At 35.2% G+C, this 16,853-nt stretch overlaps 1 protein-coding gene across 5 annotated transcripts in view; it reads right to left on the bottom strand.

Annotated features, from left to right (window-relative positions):
- Positions 1–16,853, bottom strand: part of LOC141345017 (adhesion G protein-coupled receptor L2-like) — a 171,921-nt gene that overhangs the window by 30,444 nt on the left and 124,624 nt on the right. For all 5 annotated transcript variants that reach the window (XM_073849914.1, XM_073849911.1, XM_073849912.1 and 2 more), the window contains 6 exons: positions 10,774–10,896; positions 10,179–10,384; positions 8,408–8,584; positions 4,656–4,865; positions 3,536–3,756; positions 2,856–2,922 (listed from right to left, as the gene is read on the bottom strand). In XM_073849914.1, coding sequence (XP_073706015.1) covers positions 2,856–2,922; positions 3,536–3,756; positions 4,656–4,865; positions 8,408–8,584; positions 10,179–10,384; positions 10,774–10,896 — 1,004 coding nt within the window. The remainder of the gene's footprint in view (positions 1–2,855; positions 2,923–3,535; positions 3,757–4,655; positions 4,866–8,407; positions 8,585–10,178; positions 10,385–10,773; positions 10,897–16,853) is intronic.

Here is a 16,853-nt window from a genome sequence, read left to right on the forward strand (position 1 = left end):
AGAAATAATAAGTTTGATAAATTGCAAATGATTTGTTTAAATCTTTATTTATGCTTTGACTTCACATCAAATTTGGAAGGACTTTTGACTTGTTCACTAGTTCTGTTTGAATTGCATATTATTTTTTATCATATGAAACATGCTGCGACTTGTATCCAAAGCAACTTTTATAATGCAACCAAAAGCCATAATAATAGTTTAGCAACCAAACACTACATTGCAAATACGGAAATATTTAGATTTGGGTTATTCCAATGGACTACATGGTATCTTGTTTCACTCATATCTCTCCATTTCTTCAGATAAGCATTTATTTTTCTTAATTCATTTACTTTTAATCTTTATATTCACATCCAATATAGTCAAGAAAAAAAAAAACAAAAAAACACTGTAGACCAGAAATACCCTAAAACGACAGAAATCATTACGTTTTTCCACTTCAGTAAATAACTTTCCGGTGAATTACACATTAATGCTCTATGCATTTGTATAGAAATGTTATCTTGTGGATACTCCTCACATTCAATTTTAATGGTTTGTTTTTGTTAGGCAAGGTAAGGCATGTGAAGTTTATTTAGCGCATTTCCCAGACCGTTCGCTTTAAATACATTTAGCCTTGGTGTTTTGTAATAAATGATGTTTGTAATGAATGCCACTGTACTTTGTTTACTTTATACTCATATTCTTCATTCTTGTTTTGCATTCAATATGACTATATGACACATGCAATTTATCTACATCTACATTTTCCTCAACAATGTAGCTTACAAGATAAAAATATAAAGAATATGGTACACCATACACATTTTTTATCAGACTCATTGTTCTCTTGGTACGGCGAGCACCATGCTGTTCTGTTAACAATTATTTTGATTAGGAATTATATAGTGAAAAAACATGCTTTTCCACTTCTCTGGAACCTGGTATTGGTTTCTCTTTCAATATCACCCTTTTATTGACTGTCAGGCAAAAATTGTACGTCTAAACATGTCTGAAAAGAAATAGCACACCTCTCTTCCTGATTTAAGGTTTAATTCATGCCTGCAGCACCAAAAAGCAATATGAAAACCCACATTTGAGGAGGTAGAGATTACTAATGAAAGGAGAAACAGGTCAACTGACAGAAGGAAAAGACATGGGAGGATTCATTGCGAGAGAGAGAGGTCGGGTCTGTTAGATCATTGATTATGGGGCTGTTGAGTGTAGCTGCTGAGCCACCAGGAGCCGCTTCACTCCGCCATGGGTGGAAAGGCCAGGAATGCATTTATAACACAGCTGGGAGTGATGACACAGATCTGATGAGACGGCCAGGCACGGCACAAGAGGAAGCCAGGCTAGCCGAAGCGCCTCCCGTCCTCCTCCACCATCTCACCCTTCCATTCCCCAAAATAGACCCATAAGCACAGATTTAATATAAAACGGTTTGTGTTCAAGAACATTTTTACTCTGCTAGCTGACTGAGCCAGTTGAAGTACATTTTAGCATTTCATGAAGGGCAAGGCAGAGAATCTGCTTAATAGTCCTGAAAATGTCACATACACGATATCTTGCCATTTTTGGAGTGAAAAAGACAGCCTCACTACATAAAGTTATGCTTTTAGTGATGCCATAAGCCATAGCTGTCTTGTGACCGTGCATTCAGAAAGTAGCCCATTTTATTTCTCCTTATTTTTTTCCATTTTGTTATGTCGCAGCCTTCAAATGCTCATTTAAAATGCTTTTTATTTTTTAATAATTTATATTATTTTACCCCAAAATGACAAGTAAAACCAGATTTGTGGTAACTCTGAAAATTAACTAAAACTTAACTTTAAACTAAAATATGAAGCTCATACAGTATGCGACCCTGGACAACAAAACCAGTCATAAGTGTCATCATCTGAAAGTTAAATAATATCTAAATAAGCTTTCCATTGATGTATGGTTTGTTAGGATAGGACAAAATTTGGCCGAGATAAAACTATTTGAAAATCTGCAACCTGAGGGTTCAAAAAAATCAAAATATTGAGAAAATCGCCTTTAAAGTTGTCCAAATGAAGTTCTTGGCAATGCATATTACTAATCGAAATTAAGTTTTGATATATTTGCGGTAGGAAATTTACAAAATATCTTCATGAAACATGATCTTTACTTAATATCCTAATGGTTTTTGGCATTAAAGAAAAATCGATAATTTTAACCCATACAATGTATTTTTGCCTATTGCTACACATATAGCCGTGCTACTTAAGACTGGTTTTGTAGTCCAGGGCACATATTAGGCCTTTGACACTTGAAGTTTAGCTCAGGTGAATCCCATTTCTCTGGCTCATGTTGATTTTACCCTTTGATTGCAGCCCATGTGTGCAAATTCAATAGATTGGACATGATTTAGACAGGCCCACACCTGTCTATATAAGGTCTAACAGATGTAAAAGCATATGAGATCAAGCCATGAGGGCAAAGGTACTGCTTACAGAGCTCAGAGACAAGAATGTGTAAAGACACAGATCTGACGAAGGCTACAAAAACATCTGCTGCACTGAAGGTTACCAAGAGCACAGTGGCCTCAATAACTATTAAATCGAAGAAGTTGCACTCTATAAATGAAGACTGCCAACGGGAACACAGTATACATTACTGACCAATCATAAAAATAGCATAAATAATCAACCAATGGGAACAAAGGACATACAGTCATACATGCAAAGAACCAGAACACCATTAAAATATACCAATTGTGCGAGAGAAATCTCTCATCATTGGCCAAGAGGAAGTACTATATCACTGTGCATAATTTCAAAATTCTGTAACATTTCCTGTGCAAATTCTACACACCTAAATTGAGGTATTAATGGGAAATGTGCAAAACTTACCATAATGACGAATGTAACGGGGCCAATGAAACTCCAAATGAAATGATTATCAACCCTCAACCAACATCTGAAAAAAAAGACAAAAAATAGAGAAATGACCACCATAGAAGCAATAACTTCAAGCCATGAACACATTGCAAAGTTTGAAGAGTGACAACCACTTTCATTGGAGGGAATGAATTCCCAAAATCAGTGTTTCCCAACCCTGTTTCCAGAGGCACACCAGATTTTGGATGTCTCCATTTTCGAAACCCATCAATTTCAGATCTTACTAACAAGCTGTTGAGTTGAATCAGGTGTGTTTGATTAAGAAGAGTTTGAAAATATGCACCGCTGGTGTGCCTCCAGGGTTGGGAAATACTGCCATAAATTATTGTTTTGTCTAATGGAAAAAAGACACTCAGTCTGCCCCAAAATTATATTGAGAGATCCACCATTGGAGAAAGCATTTCTGATCAACTAGATCATGTGTGCCTCGTTACATTAAAAATGTCATACTGGATGTAAAATTGGACAATTTATGGCGATAATGTTATCACATTAAAATTTCAGCTGTCAATATTAAAACTCGATGAATTCAATACCATTTTGGTACCATAGCAAAAACTAGTACAATTTAGGTTAAAAAAATCTCAAGTTTTCAATAAAACAAAGTTTAAACAAAATAAAAGATTACTCACGCTTTCCTCGTCCCGTAGCTCTTATAGTCGATAGCTGCCGAAATGCCAACCACCACACAGGGGAACAGATAGCCAGATGCGTAATAGTATTTTCGCCTAGAAAATTCGCTTTCAAAGACCTCCACAAGCATGAGGAACAATTGGACGGCCTCCAAACACATCCAGGCAAATGCAGCAAGAAAGAAGAAATGCAGGACTCCAGCAATCACAGAGCACACAATCTGAGAAAGAAATTAAAGGAGATTAGTATTCAAAGCTGTTTTTGCAAGAACAGCTTTGTTTAAAAGTTATTTGAGTCAAAACAAAATCATCAATCATCAAAAACCTCCATCAGTTCTAACGCCAAACTCTTAAAAATAAAGGCTCCAAAAGGGGGTTTCCACGGCTGTGCCATAGAATAGCCATTTTAGAACTTTTCAGTAAAAAATTTTTTAGAAACTTTTTTTTTCTTGGTGTGAAGAACATTTTTATAATCTAAAGAAGCGTTCTTCCACTATAAAGAACCCTTTGTTTAACGAAAAGGTTTCAATGATGTATAAAGGTTCTTCATTTTTTAAGAGTGTAATCAAACAAACCTGAACCACCTAACCAAGGTTTACTTAAAAAATTACAAGCAGAGTTGGAAATGAACTCTGCAGGAAGGCAATTTTCCAGCAGCAGGGTTGGCTCCTATTTAGAATATACACCACAAAAAGATTTGCTTCAAACACTGGTGAGCATCCCTGACTAAAAAGGCCTAAAAAGACCTTTTCTTGACCTTCTTCTTTTTTTGATTAGTAGCATTGCTAACACTTCTTCAGTAGTTATCTTGCACCAAATCATAGCTGTAGACATAGGCGACCTTCAAAATGTGCATTTTCGGCAGGCTCCAGGGAACGTGGTTGGGAACCACTGGACTAGAGGTTGGCAATTTGTCGTTCTGTTGGTTGCCAGTAGGCAATTCTACTGGCACATCATGCCATGGCTGTGGTGGTTATTTTGCGAAGAGGAATGCCTATGATGCCTAAAAATATAGGCTTACTAGAGTTGAAATAAACCCTCTTTACACCAATCTTGTTTCTTTTTTTTTTCCCCCAGAGTGCTTAGCGGGATCACACATACTACAAAAAAATGTACCCACCGGAGGTTCTGTCATGTTGATGCCCACGAGAAACAGAAGCTCTGCGATGAAGAGGTTGATGCAGAGGTTCTTGTGGATGGTGTTGCGATCACTCTGGAGGCCGCGGAAGAAGCAGAAGGTGAAGATGCTAATGGCAAGGCAGACAAGCGAAACGGCGATGCCCATCCGTGTGATAACTGTCAGCAGGAGCTCATGAACGCTTCCCACACCCTGGAAAAATAAACATTAGCATTAACAGTCACGCCATGTTCTACTTAACTTGAACGCTTCACTTGTCAGTATATAATCAGAGGGAATTAGCTTCTGTTTTTTTTAAAGAGAAGAGACTATCTGCAACCTCTAGAAAATAGCCAAGTTTAAATGCAAACAAAACAAGATCACAGTGGCTACCTTTTATTCGCTTCTCTGCCATTCATACATTAGCAACAAAATGCTGTTATATTGTCAATGTGTGCAGACAGTAGAGACAGCTATTGACTACAATGGAAGCTCATGTCTGGGTGTTTGACAGCAGACGTCTTAAAGCAGAATGCCCTAACTTTCTAGTGTCTGAATAATCTCTCATGTCTTTATTTACACGTAGCATCAATAAAGAGCTTTTTTTAAGAGGTTAAAGATGTTTTAACACTGACAGGTTTCTGTTCACGGATCCTCTAAACAACAGCAGCAACAACAACAAAATAATACATTTACTGAAAAGGCTGTATTCATGAAAGCACAATCCCTGTGGATCAGCATTCCATTAATTAAGGCAGCAGCTAAGTGCAAATAATAATTAGATGCTATTTACACTAAGTGAAAATGGCAATGGATTCTATTCACACTAAGTAAAAATAGCTGTATTTTTTAGCAATATGCTATAACAGGAGTTACATGCTATTTACACTACTTAGTGCAAATAGTGGCAGATATCTGCACCTCAGTATTGTAGAACATTAGAAAACAGTATGCAATAATTAACGTATTGAGTCTAAATTATAACCCTAACCTTAACCAATAAACACATGTAAGGCATGTTACTTTCCACTTTTTGTTTCTTTCTTTAATTTTTATTTTAAAAAATGCGTTTCCGATGTGATATGAAAATAGAGAAGAACATGTTCAGCAAAATGTGGATTCGAACTCGGGTCATTCGCATCAAATAATGAGTGCTATGCGCTTTACTACCTACTGCTACTGGTTAACGGCCGTCTTTTGCTATGATGTCTAACCCCACCTCACGTTTGTTGAGTGGAGATGGCCTATGCCAACAAGGTGGGATATTTTCACTTAGTATAAACAGACACTCCAATCAATATATGGATGTTCTGATGATGGGCTGAAGGTCAAAGCAATTTATTTAGACACATCATCAGTAGTGTCCCCTCCCTGTAGAAAATTTCAGCATATGCTGGTTAGGTATGTTTTGAAGCATGGCTGCTGGTTTAAGATGGTTTAAGATGGTCATGTGTTGACCCTAAGCTGGTCCTGAGCAGGATCTAGTTGCTTAGGGTCAACTTAGGACCAGCACATGACCAGTTAAGAACCTGCTTAAAACAGGTCACAACCAGCTTAAACTAGCTCACCTGCAGCCAAATATACCTAACCAGCATATGCTGTTTTTTTTCCAACAGGGTCAACATCCTTGGGTGTTTTCAGTACTCATAATACACTCTCTCTCATGAGGTAGGACCACCACAGGCTCTTCATCTTCCTGATCTGTGTCCTGCAGCCAGTTGTTCTTGATATATAGTTGATGTTTAGCCTTTTTTCGGAGTTTTATCTAATGCATCTTACTTCAACTGGGCAAACCTTGATGTTCCAGTCTCAAATTTCTGCTTCTACCATGAGGTTGGCATATCACAGCCTCTTCCACTCATGTGCCTCATCCACAGAGTCCTCCCAAAGAACTTGAGAATGAAGACATACTGCTATAATCTGGACCAGAGACCAAGATTTGGTCTTGGGCTGGTGTTGGCGATTTCCATGGGAAAGCTGTTTCTGGTCTAGGTCGATGTGCATCTTCTAGTATCTGAAGGCATCCAGTGAGCCAGCCTTAGGAGGCAAGGAGTCTGCTTTTCCTCACTCTCCCTCTCGAAGCAAAGATATTAGAAATAGATGGGTTGACTGGGCATTCTGAGGCATAGCACTGGTTATTTTTCTTGCTCATGTCCAGTTTAGGTTTATAGTAGAAGGACCTTATTTGTGGAACAGATGAGAAAACTCATTCTTCCAGCATATTCCACACATCTTTGCAGGTATTTGTTTCTCCTATCTCATCCATGTGTCTTGCTTGGTTAGAGATGTGGCTTTAGCAATTCTAGACTTCTTGATTGGCGCATCTATTCCACCACAAGTTGTTGGCTAGTATTGCCATTTTACAAGGTGGACTAGCTTGTTTCTTGCATGTTGTATCTGGCCTACAATATCCCAGTGTCAAGGGGGTGATTTTGCATCCGCTGATGGTGGATTGCATTTCCTTCCATTACTAGGGATAGATCTGCCTGTCTAATAATGATATCTTGTGACTGTTTGAGTATCATGTCTAACCTAACTTTAACACATTTGTATTTCTCCATAAGGTTCGTAATTGGGAGTGAAAGGACCCTGTTTCCATACAGTCCTATCCTGCCGAGACATATCTTGGTAATCCAAGCCACTTCCACATGTGTGAGTTAATCAAATACCCCAGCTTGCTGACCTGTGAAAGGGCGACTTCGAACAAGGTAATTGGCCAGAAAAACAGGGCAGCTGAAACTCTGGTGCCTCCAATTTGGGCTGTTGCCCTTTCTTTTCTAGGAGAGCAGTACTGTTGATATGCTTGAGGCCAGTGATTATATCTTTCCTTATTTGTTGTACTTCAATGTTGTTTATGTTAACATCAGACCAGCATCCAAGGCTTTTTAATCGGCTCCTCCAGCACTGTAGGCACTGGTTCAATTATCGACTGGATTTGTTCAAACTAAGAAAATAATGTGATATTTACTTGGCTTGATTTCCATTTGTGAATATAATGATTTCCAATTCTCTACCTTACTAACAACACAACTTTGACAATCTTGTAAGTACTTTCGTAAAGATTTTCTTTCATGAGAACAGCAAATTGTGTGCATCACGGTTATATTGATTAAAGAAAAGGTTTTAGTAAGAAGGAAATCATTTTTTAACACACAAAACACAATATCTATGCAATATGTTATATGCAGGCAGAAAATATGATTCTGCTGTCATAATGGTTAAATATCTATCCACAGCTGTAGTTGCAGCAATTAGGTGAGTTCGCTGCATCACAGAATCCATAATTTCCACATTCATTACAGCTTAAAAGACGGCTATGTTATCATATCATGTAATGTTTGGTGCTATCAGACAAGTACTATTGATATGTCATACTGACATAATTGCACTGTTCCCAGAAACCTGCAAGTGACACAAGAGATTCATTCATCAAAGTAAATTAAGAATTATATTAAGAAAGTGCTGCAGTATATTCATTTTTTTCTCTTGTAGAGATAAGTTGCTGTTGCTGTGATGAACACAAATTATACCAAATGAAATCTACTGAATCAGCAAAAGAAAATGACATTCTGGCAACTCTAGAGACTCAATATATGCAGTATCATGGTTATGTGAAAAGCATGTAGAAAGCAGAAAATGGGCTTTGAAGAGTAGCTTATAAGAGTGACGTATAATTACATAATCGAAATATGTATATTGATTTCTTCTACCAGATGTCCCAGCACAGGGCAGGTCTGGGAGCGACTAATACTCACCGCATGTGCATCTCGATGGGCCATAAGGATCGCAAAGTTAGTCAGGTGACTGCAGGAGCAAGTAGTGTGAGTCTTGTTTGTTGCAAGAAGTTTGCAGCCTTGTGTTGACCAATATCCTGACATGCTCCGCTCAGAATAGTTCCAAAACGAGCAGTTCGGATTGAAGTAGTTTTCAGTCTGATAAATGGAGAAAAAAATCAGTTTATTTGAATGTGACAGGTGACATTTGCAATGTTTTGAGATTTAAACCTTTTATAATCAAGCATGATGTTTTCTTTGATCAACAGTCTCTATTAATAAACGAGGCTGATTGACAAGAACGTTGTTTGATTTTGCTTAACCATGATTTTCAAGGCTCTAATTTTAACTCTATCCTAGAATCAGAAGGCACTGATTACTTGATTATTCAAAGATACATTCCAGGTACCAGAAACTCTATTAAAACTTTTCAAGAATTTTCAAATCTGTCTTCTCTTTAGATTTTCAAGCATATAGACTGGCCTTACTCCGGCCTTTCACTGTTTTTCCAGCACTTGTTTGATATAAATAAATTGCTGTGAAAATATAAAGTCACACTAAATAGTTTTAGATCGACAAACGAAATACAACATGAATCAAAGGCAATCCGATGAAACAGTTTTTTAAATGACTGACGTATTTGAATCATTTGTCTATATTTTCCAAAAAAACTTAAAAATATATATACCTCCACAGGTTTTCATGTCTGCGGTTGCCAGATGTTAAGTGTTTAAATCCCTTCATTATAAATGGAGTGTCATAGATTTTGGAACAAGTAACTACTGAGACAAATCATTTTTTTACACAGGCCCAGTTGGTATTAGACATTTGTGCTTTCTCAGGTTGCCTTTACGTTATATTTTATGTAAGATTTTGCTTTAATTTCTGAAACACGTACAGTAGGGCTTTCACGATTCCTTGATTCAAGCGTACTCAATTTAAAAAAATCTTAGATTGCATTTTACCCATGTTGAGTAACCGTCAAAATAACAGAAGTGGCGCTTTCCACAGACAAGAAACGCATTATAAGACTGTTTTCCAAGGTTGCATGAAATATTAAACCCATTTAAAATCATAATAAAGCATAAATCTATTGTGAATTTACAACAAGTACAACGGCAGTAAATTCTGCTCCACATAAACATAAACGTTATTATTTAACGTTAAATGTGTGAAGCGTCTCAAACTCCATATCTGCATATTGCTATGAGTTTGGATTTATAACAACGTTCATTTGGTAAATCATCAATAAGCCTATGCAAACACAGGAGAATACTCAATTTCTAAAGACGCAAAATGTTCATTGTGATTTCAAAACAAAAACTCAAACCCCCGCTTCAAGTTTACGTTTTGCTATCCACATATTCAAGAAATTACAGTGGCTATAGCATTTTTGTCATAAAGAAATGGCCAAATATAAAAGATTAAGTGGCCAATTGAATTATAAATTGCTTAGTCAATATTAAACAAGGATTTGATGGCGCAGTAAAGAGTAAAACATTCGTCAGGCCATTGGTGCCCACTAAAACCATATGATTACTTACTTTTGATACTTTATTTGAACTAATTTCCTCATACATATTATATATGTATTTTAAATATTTGAAGGCTATTGTTTGATTAGGTCTATTTTAGATATGCACAAAAACAGAAGAAATCAAAAAGAGGACAAACGCTTTTCCACAGCCCTGTACTCAAAAAGATAAAGTTCCAAAAATCTAAATAGCAGAAGAAAAAATGATTCATTTCTCACATCCAAATGCGCCAGGGTGAAGATAACTGGTTCGGACACAAACACGCGGCTGGACTCTTTGTTGATGGAGGCGGAGAGGATGTGGGAGTTGACAGTCAGGGTGTGGTTTCTGAATCCGCCCTCTCCCATCAGCCTCACCGTGGCGTTCTCTGTGCTAAGAAAATGTCCCAAGTGCTTGTACAGGACAAAAACCAGCTTGGCAACACCTTGAGTAAATAAATGATAAGAGAAGAACGTTATAGCTTCGAGGAAATGATAAAATATCTATGACTTTTTTTTTTTTTTTTTTTTGCCTGTGAAGGAAAACATTGTAGAGAATACTGTTGAGCATGTTAGATCTTACAGGCATGTTTTTGCTAGCAACCAGGATAACAACATGTGGAAAGATACTCAATGGTGCCCTTGAGTACTGACGTTTGTTATAGCTATAGTAACACAAGAAGGCATGAAATGTATGAAAAGCTTGCAATGCACTGACTTAAGTACTTGTGCAGAGTGCTTATGACCTTCAGATCAGGAAAATCACTGACTTTATTAACTAAGCATTTGAAGATCCTATTAAAACATTTGAAATGACTACCTTGCACTCATTTACCGTTTTTACTGTTTAGTTTGACCATGTTCGCTGAGAGTTGAATGGTGGCTCCTCTTTTGCTGGTCTGTGGAAATCTGAAGTCCTGAATTTGGCCATCGGTGCTCAACACGTACACGTCCAACACTGCAAAAAACAAAACAAAGATATGGATTCCTATGGGCCATTTGGTGTTTTTCTTCAACAAAACATGAGACAATGGCAGTTGCATAAATTGCTTCTCACATTCAGGTTCTCACATTCCTCTGCCAGATGGAAATGAAGGACTCTGTTTCATTAAGCCAACGTGAGGTAATTTAATTAAAACGAGACATTGTGCACATAAAAGAAAGTGAATTGAGAAGACAGTTTCAAAGTTTTCTAATGCACCTCAGGCCAACAAACTCTCAGCAAAGCTGCATTTGTACCGCATCATATAATTTTCAACTGAGGCTGAGAATAAGAAAAGGTGTATTGTGTGATATAAGCAGAAAATGTGGTTTCTTTAACAATGAGTGTTGTTGTCTGGAAAATTAACTTTTAAAGCTTCTTGATTACCTTATACTAAAATTGCTGCTTTTAACTGAAAGATGACACTTCTTTTCCTACAGACGCCGCATTGAGTGTTGCGATTTCTGACATTCGTTTCCCTTTTGATGTAAACGCAAGAGATCTGAGAGCTGAGGTTTGACAGACACAATCCTTATTTGCTTTCAATGTATTTGGGTCAAAATCCGCTACAGTTTTACTAAGTAATTTTCACTATTATTTACAACAGGATCTGCATTTTCATGACTTTAAATAAAGGATTTTTGCTAAAAGAGACAACAAAACAACAGTTTTTTTTTTCAAATTGCGACAATGAAATGTAACACTTTACCAAGCCAAACACATTAGTCTATGAGTAACGTGTAATCTACAGTAAACCACTTAATTCCATAAAATAAGTGCACCAAACTACACAACTACCCATTTTGAATGCCTCCAGCATACTGAAAAATCAAGCAGTCCACACACATTTTATTAAAATGCAATAATAAAACTAAAAACATCAACATAACACACTTATGTGCATCAGTTGCTTCATTGAACACTTGCCGCCAGCTAAGAAATAAACAATTATTACCTAACAATCCATCTGTTTTCAAATCCACATCATTTGAATAATCACAACATCAATGTCTGTCAAAAATAACATGCACAAAACCCACGCTACCGGATATTTTGACTATATCATCACTTTCCGAGAAGTAGGAGAAAATTGCAGCCTGTGTGGCTTCAACATGCAGTCAGAGACAATAACATGCATAATACATAAGGTATGCAAGTATAAATGTAACCCTGGACCACAAAACCAGACTTATGCTGCACAGGTGTATTTGTAGCAATAGGCAACAATACATTGTATGGGCCAAAAATTATTCGAATATTAAGTATCATGCCGATATTCCTACCATAAATATTTCAAAACTTATTTTTTTATTAGTAATATGCATTGCTAAGAACTTCATTTGCACAACTTTAAAGGCAATATTCTCAATATTTTGATATTTTTGCACCCTCAGATTCTAGATTTTCAAATAGTTGTATCTCAGCCAAATATTGTACTTATTTATTCAGCTTTCAGATGATGTGTAAATCTCAATTTCGAAAAATTGACCCTTATGACTGGTTTTGTGGTCCAGGGTGACAAACACGTTCTTTAAAATTAACAGGTGTTTTTTTTTTTTTTTTTATAAAATCTTAGTAACACTTTACATTAAAGTTTGAGTAGATAACTACATAAGTTAACACGAACTAACAATTAAAAACACGTGCAAAGCACTTATTAATCTTAGTTAAATGTTAAATAACATTTACTAATGCATTGTAAAAATTCAAAGTTATATCTGTTAATATTATATACTGTAATAAATACATTGCTCAATGTTAATTAATGCATTGTAAAGTGTTACCAAAATATTTTCAATTGTTTAAAAGATCAATGCAAATATCAAAGTTTGATAGATACATTCTTTCATCACTTGTTACATTTAATTACCCCTTTGAAGATTTCGAGACATAAACAAGAGCAGAAAATCAATTTTTTCTGACACTGGAAGTCATACGAGTTTGAAACAAATGAAAGATAATCAAAGGAACCTTTTTCATTTTAAAATCAGCATCAATTGCGACAATGCACTATGTAATATAGAAACTATTCACTCTAAACAATATCTCAGACCCTCAAACAATACGGCTGAGGACAAAAAAAAAACAAAACAAAAAAAACAGCTACAAGAAAAGATTGAGAAGGGAGTGAAAAAGCACTGAGCCAAGGTTAAAATGAAAAAACCTGCAGTAACCCAGAGGCCTGTACAGTGGAATGACAGATGAGCGCACAAAGCTGACTTATATGAATGAGATCACATTACTAATAAATTCCACTGGCAGGGGCCTGTGCTGGATCCTCTCACCATCTGAATGGTTAAAGTCGCCACATGCTGAGACCGGAGCTAAGTCTATTTGGTTTCAGCGCATTCACAGTGATGGATGCATTCATGAAATATTACAGAACAGAACAATATCCACCTATTTACATGCACCCGAGACAACAGCTGTAGCTAAATCACAGCATTTTTGATTACGCTATGGATTCCACTCCTGATGCCTAAAAGCACTTCCTTTATAAATGGTTTTCACTTTTGTAGTCATTCTAATTCTGAGCGATATTAAAGGATTAGTTCACTTCGAGAAAAAAAAAAGTACAGATAATTTACTCACCTCCTTGTCATCCAAGATATTCATGTCTTTCTTTCTTCAGTCGTAAAGAAATTATGTTTTTTGAGGAAAGCATTTTCGGATTTCTCTCCATATAGTGCACTTCAATGGTGCCCGCAAGTTTGAACGTTAAAAATGCAGTTTAAATGCAGCTTCAAATTTTTTGGGAAGTGAACTAATCCTTTAAATTAAAAACTTTCAGCCTTCTGATTTACAATCAACCAGTTTTGTTATGTAAATGATAATAATAACAAAAAGCAATTGATTTCAAACAAAACTTGCTCATAATAGTCTGCTCAACACTTTTTAATAAAAATAAAAGGGCGTTCCAAAAGGGTGCTTTTGCATTGATGCCATAACCTATTTTTGGTTCGCCAAATAACCTTTTAGTGAACAGTTCTTGAACAAACTATTTTGAAGAATTTAAAAAATCTAAAGAAACTTTTGCAACTATAAAAAAGGTTCAAGGTTCTTCATGGAACTATCAATGCCAATAAACACTGCAAAAAATGCTTTGTCTTGTTTCCAACCAAAATATCTACAAATTCTTAAATCAAGAAGGATTTTCTAGACGAGTAAAAACAAGTCAAAAGGAAGTGTGTTTTTGCTTGAAACAAGCTAAATAATCTGCCAATGGGGTAAGAAAAATAATCGTTTTCTGTTTGAAATAAGCTTTTTTTTGCTTACCCCATTGGCAGATTATTTTGCTTGTTCTTAGCAATAACTTACTTAAATTTGACTTAATTTTTACTCATCTAAAAAATCCTTCTTGATTTAAGATTTTTTTTTATATTTTGTTCTATAAATTTGTCTACATTCAACATAAATGTCTGTTCACACAACTGTAGTTTTGCAGGTAGATTTCTACAAGTGTCTTAGAGACATTGCCACAGTTCTCATGGATTTAGTTTGTCTCTTCATTTATTCCCTGACCGTCTGGATGACGGTGAAATCAGATCTCTGTGGATCATAGCCGTCTGTTGCTGGATTCCTCATGCACACAAAAATCCCATTGGATTTTTACAATTAACGGCACGAGGAATGTTTGGAAATGTAAACTGATATTTCCTACTGGCAAACTGTCTGAAAACAATTTGCTTGTGAACTGTTTGGCACAGTGCTGTATATGAAAATAAAAACCTTCCACTTCAATATACAACAAACAGATTTAAGCCGGATATTAGGTTGTTAGTTACGCTTGTTCCAGTTAGGTTCAAAACAGATTACTTTTAGTACACTTTTCAACTTATTCTATAGATTTGAATATAATTATTTAGTACCATATTAATATTAAAATACAAGCAGAATGAAAGCATATTTAATTGCATGTTATCAACAAAATGAAGTGCATTAATTATTTAATTACCCAAACTGGGATTTGTGAAGGAACTGCAGTGTTTGTTCATGAAAAGCAAATAATTAATTAAAAATAACATTTTGCAAAACTGCAAGACTATCTGAATATATGAAAGCAGCAGGATTCTTTAAAATGGAAAATTTAATAAATTTAAGAACATAAATTATGAAAATTATGGGTAACACTTTATTTTAGAGACCAATTCTCACTATTAACTAGTTATTAGCATGCATATTACTAACATTGGATGTTTATTAGTACTTATAATGCACATATTAATGCCTTATTCTGCATGACCATATTTTAGATCCCTTAACCCTAACCCATACCTAAACTTAACAACTACCTTACAAACTATCAATAAGCAGCAAATTGGCCAAAATTAGTTAAAAGTGTGAGTATATTAACAAAAATAGTGAGTTTTTTTTAATTCAGAGGGTGTGGGATATAAACTCTGAGAGGATACGAGAGAATGACGAGTTATTTTTCCTTATTAGAGTAGATATAGTCTCGGAATTGTGAAAATAAAATCAGACTTTTGAATTATAATATATTATATCAATTGTACCTTTTTTTATTCTTTTATTCCATTGCTCAACTTGAACTGCCCACAAAAAACATCATCCCTGTTTCGGAGCTGTAAGACTATCCCACTATCTAACGTCAAATCCGTTGAATATTATTGCTGGGTGACAAGCTCTTGTAATATGCGAAAAACATTTTGAAAATGACATCTAATCAATATAATCTATAATCTTTCTATAATCCCGGGTTTTCTGCAACCATGCTGCGCATACATCCCGAATGTTTACAAACAAACTTTAAGTTAATTTAAAATTTCAAGGCAGCACAAACACCACGTTTTTTTGACTTTAGTTACGTTAACTTAAAATTTTAAGGCAGCGCGAACACTTACTTTTTTAATTAGTTTCAACTTAAGTTGAGTTAATTTAAAATTTTAAGGCAGTACAAACACTTTAAGTTGTTTCAACTTAAGTTAACTTAAAATCCTAAGGCAGCATGAACACTTACTTCAAGTAGTTACAACTTAAATTGAGTTAACTTCAAATTTTAAGGCAGCACGAACACTTACTTTTTAAAGTAGTTTCAACTTACACTTACAGCACAAACACTTTTTAAAATTGTTATAACTTAAGTTGAGTTAACTTCAAATTGTAAGGCAGCACCAACACTAAGTTTTCAACTTAAGTTGAGTTAACTTCAAATTTTAAGGCAGCATGAACACTTACTTTTTAAAGTACTTTCAACTTAAATTGTGTTAACTTAAAATTTTAAGGCAGCACAACCACTTTTAACTTGTTATAACTTAAGTTGAGTTAACTTCAAATTGTAAGGCAGCACCAACACTTACTGTTTTAAGTTGTTTTAACTTAAGTTGAGTTAACTTAAAAATTTAAGGCAGCACGAACACTAAGTTTTCAACTTAAGTTGAGTTAACTTCAAATTTTAAGGCAGCATGAACACTTACTTTTTAAAGTACTTTCAACTTAAATTGTGTTAACTTAAAATTTTAAGGCAGCACAACCACTTTTAACTTGTTATAACTTAAGTTGAGTTAACTTCAAATTGTAAGGCAGCACCAACACTTACTGTTTTAAGTTGTTTTAACTTAAGTTGAGTTAACTTAAAAATTTAAGGCAGCACGAACACTAAGTTTTCAACTTAAGTTGAGTTAACTTCAAATTTTAAGGCAGCACGAACACTTACTGTTTTAAGTTGTTGTAACTTAAGTTGAGTTAACTTCAAATTTTAAGGCAGTACAAACACTTACTGTTTTAAGTTGTTTTAACTTAAGTTGAGTTAACTTTAAATTTTAAGGCAGCACGAACACATACTTCCAAGTTGTTTCAACTTAAGTTGAGTTAACCTATAATTTTAAGGCAGCACAAACACTTTTTTTAAGTAGATTTGACTTAAGTAGAGTTAATTTAAAATTTTAAGGCAGCACTAACACATTTTTTAAAAT

This window comes from Garra rufa, chromosome 10, assembly GCF_049309525.1.
Source record: "Garra rufa chromosome 10, GarRuf1.0, whole genome shotgun sequence".
NCBI classification, from domain to species: domain Eukaryota; kingdom Metazoa; phylum Chordata; class Actinopteri; order Cypriniformes; family Cyprinidae; genus Garra; species Garra rufa.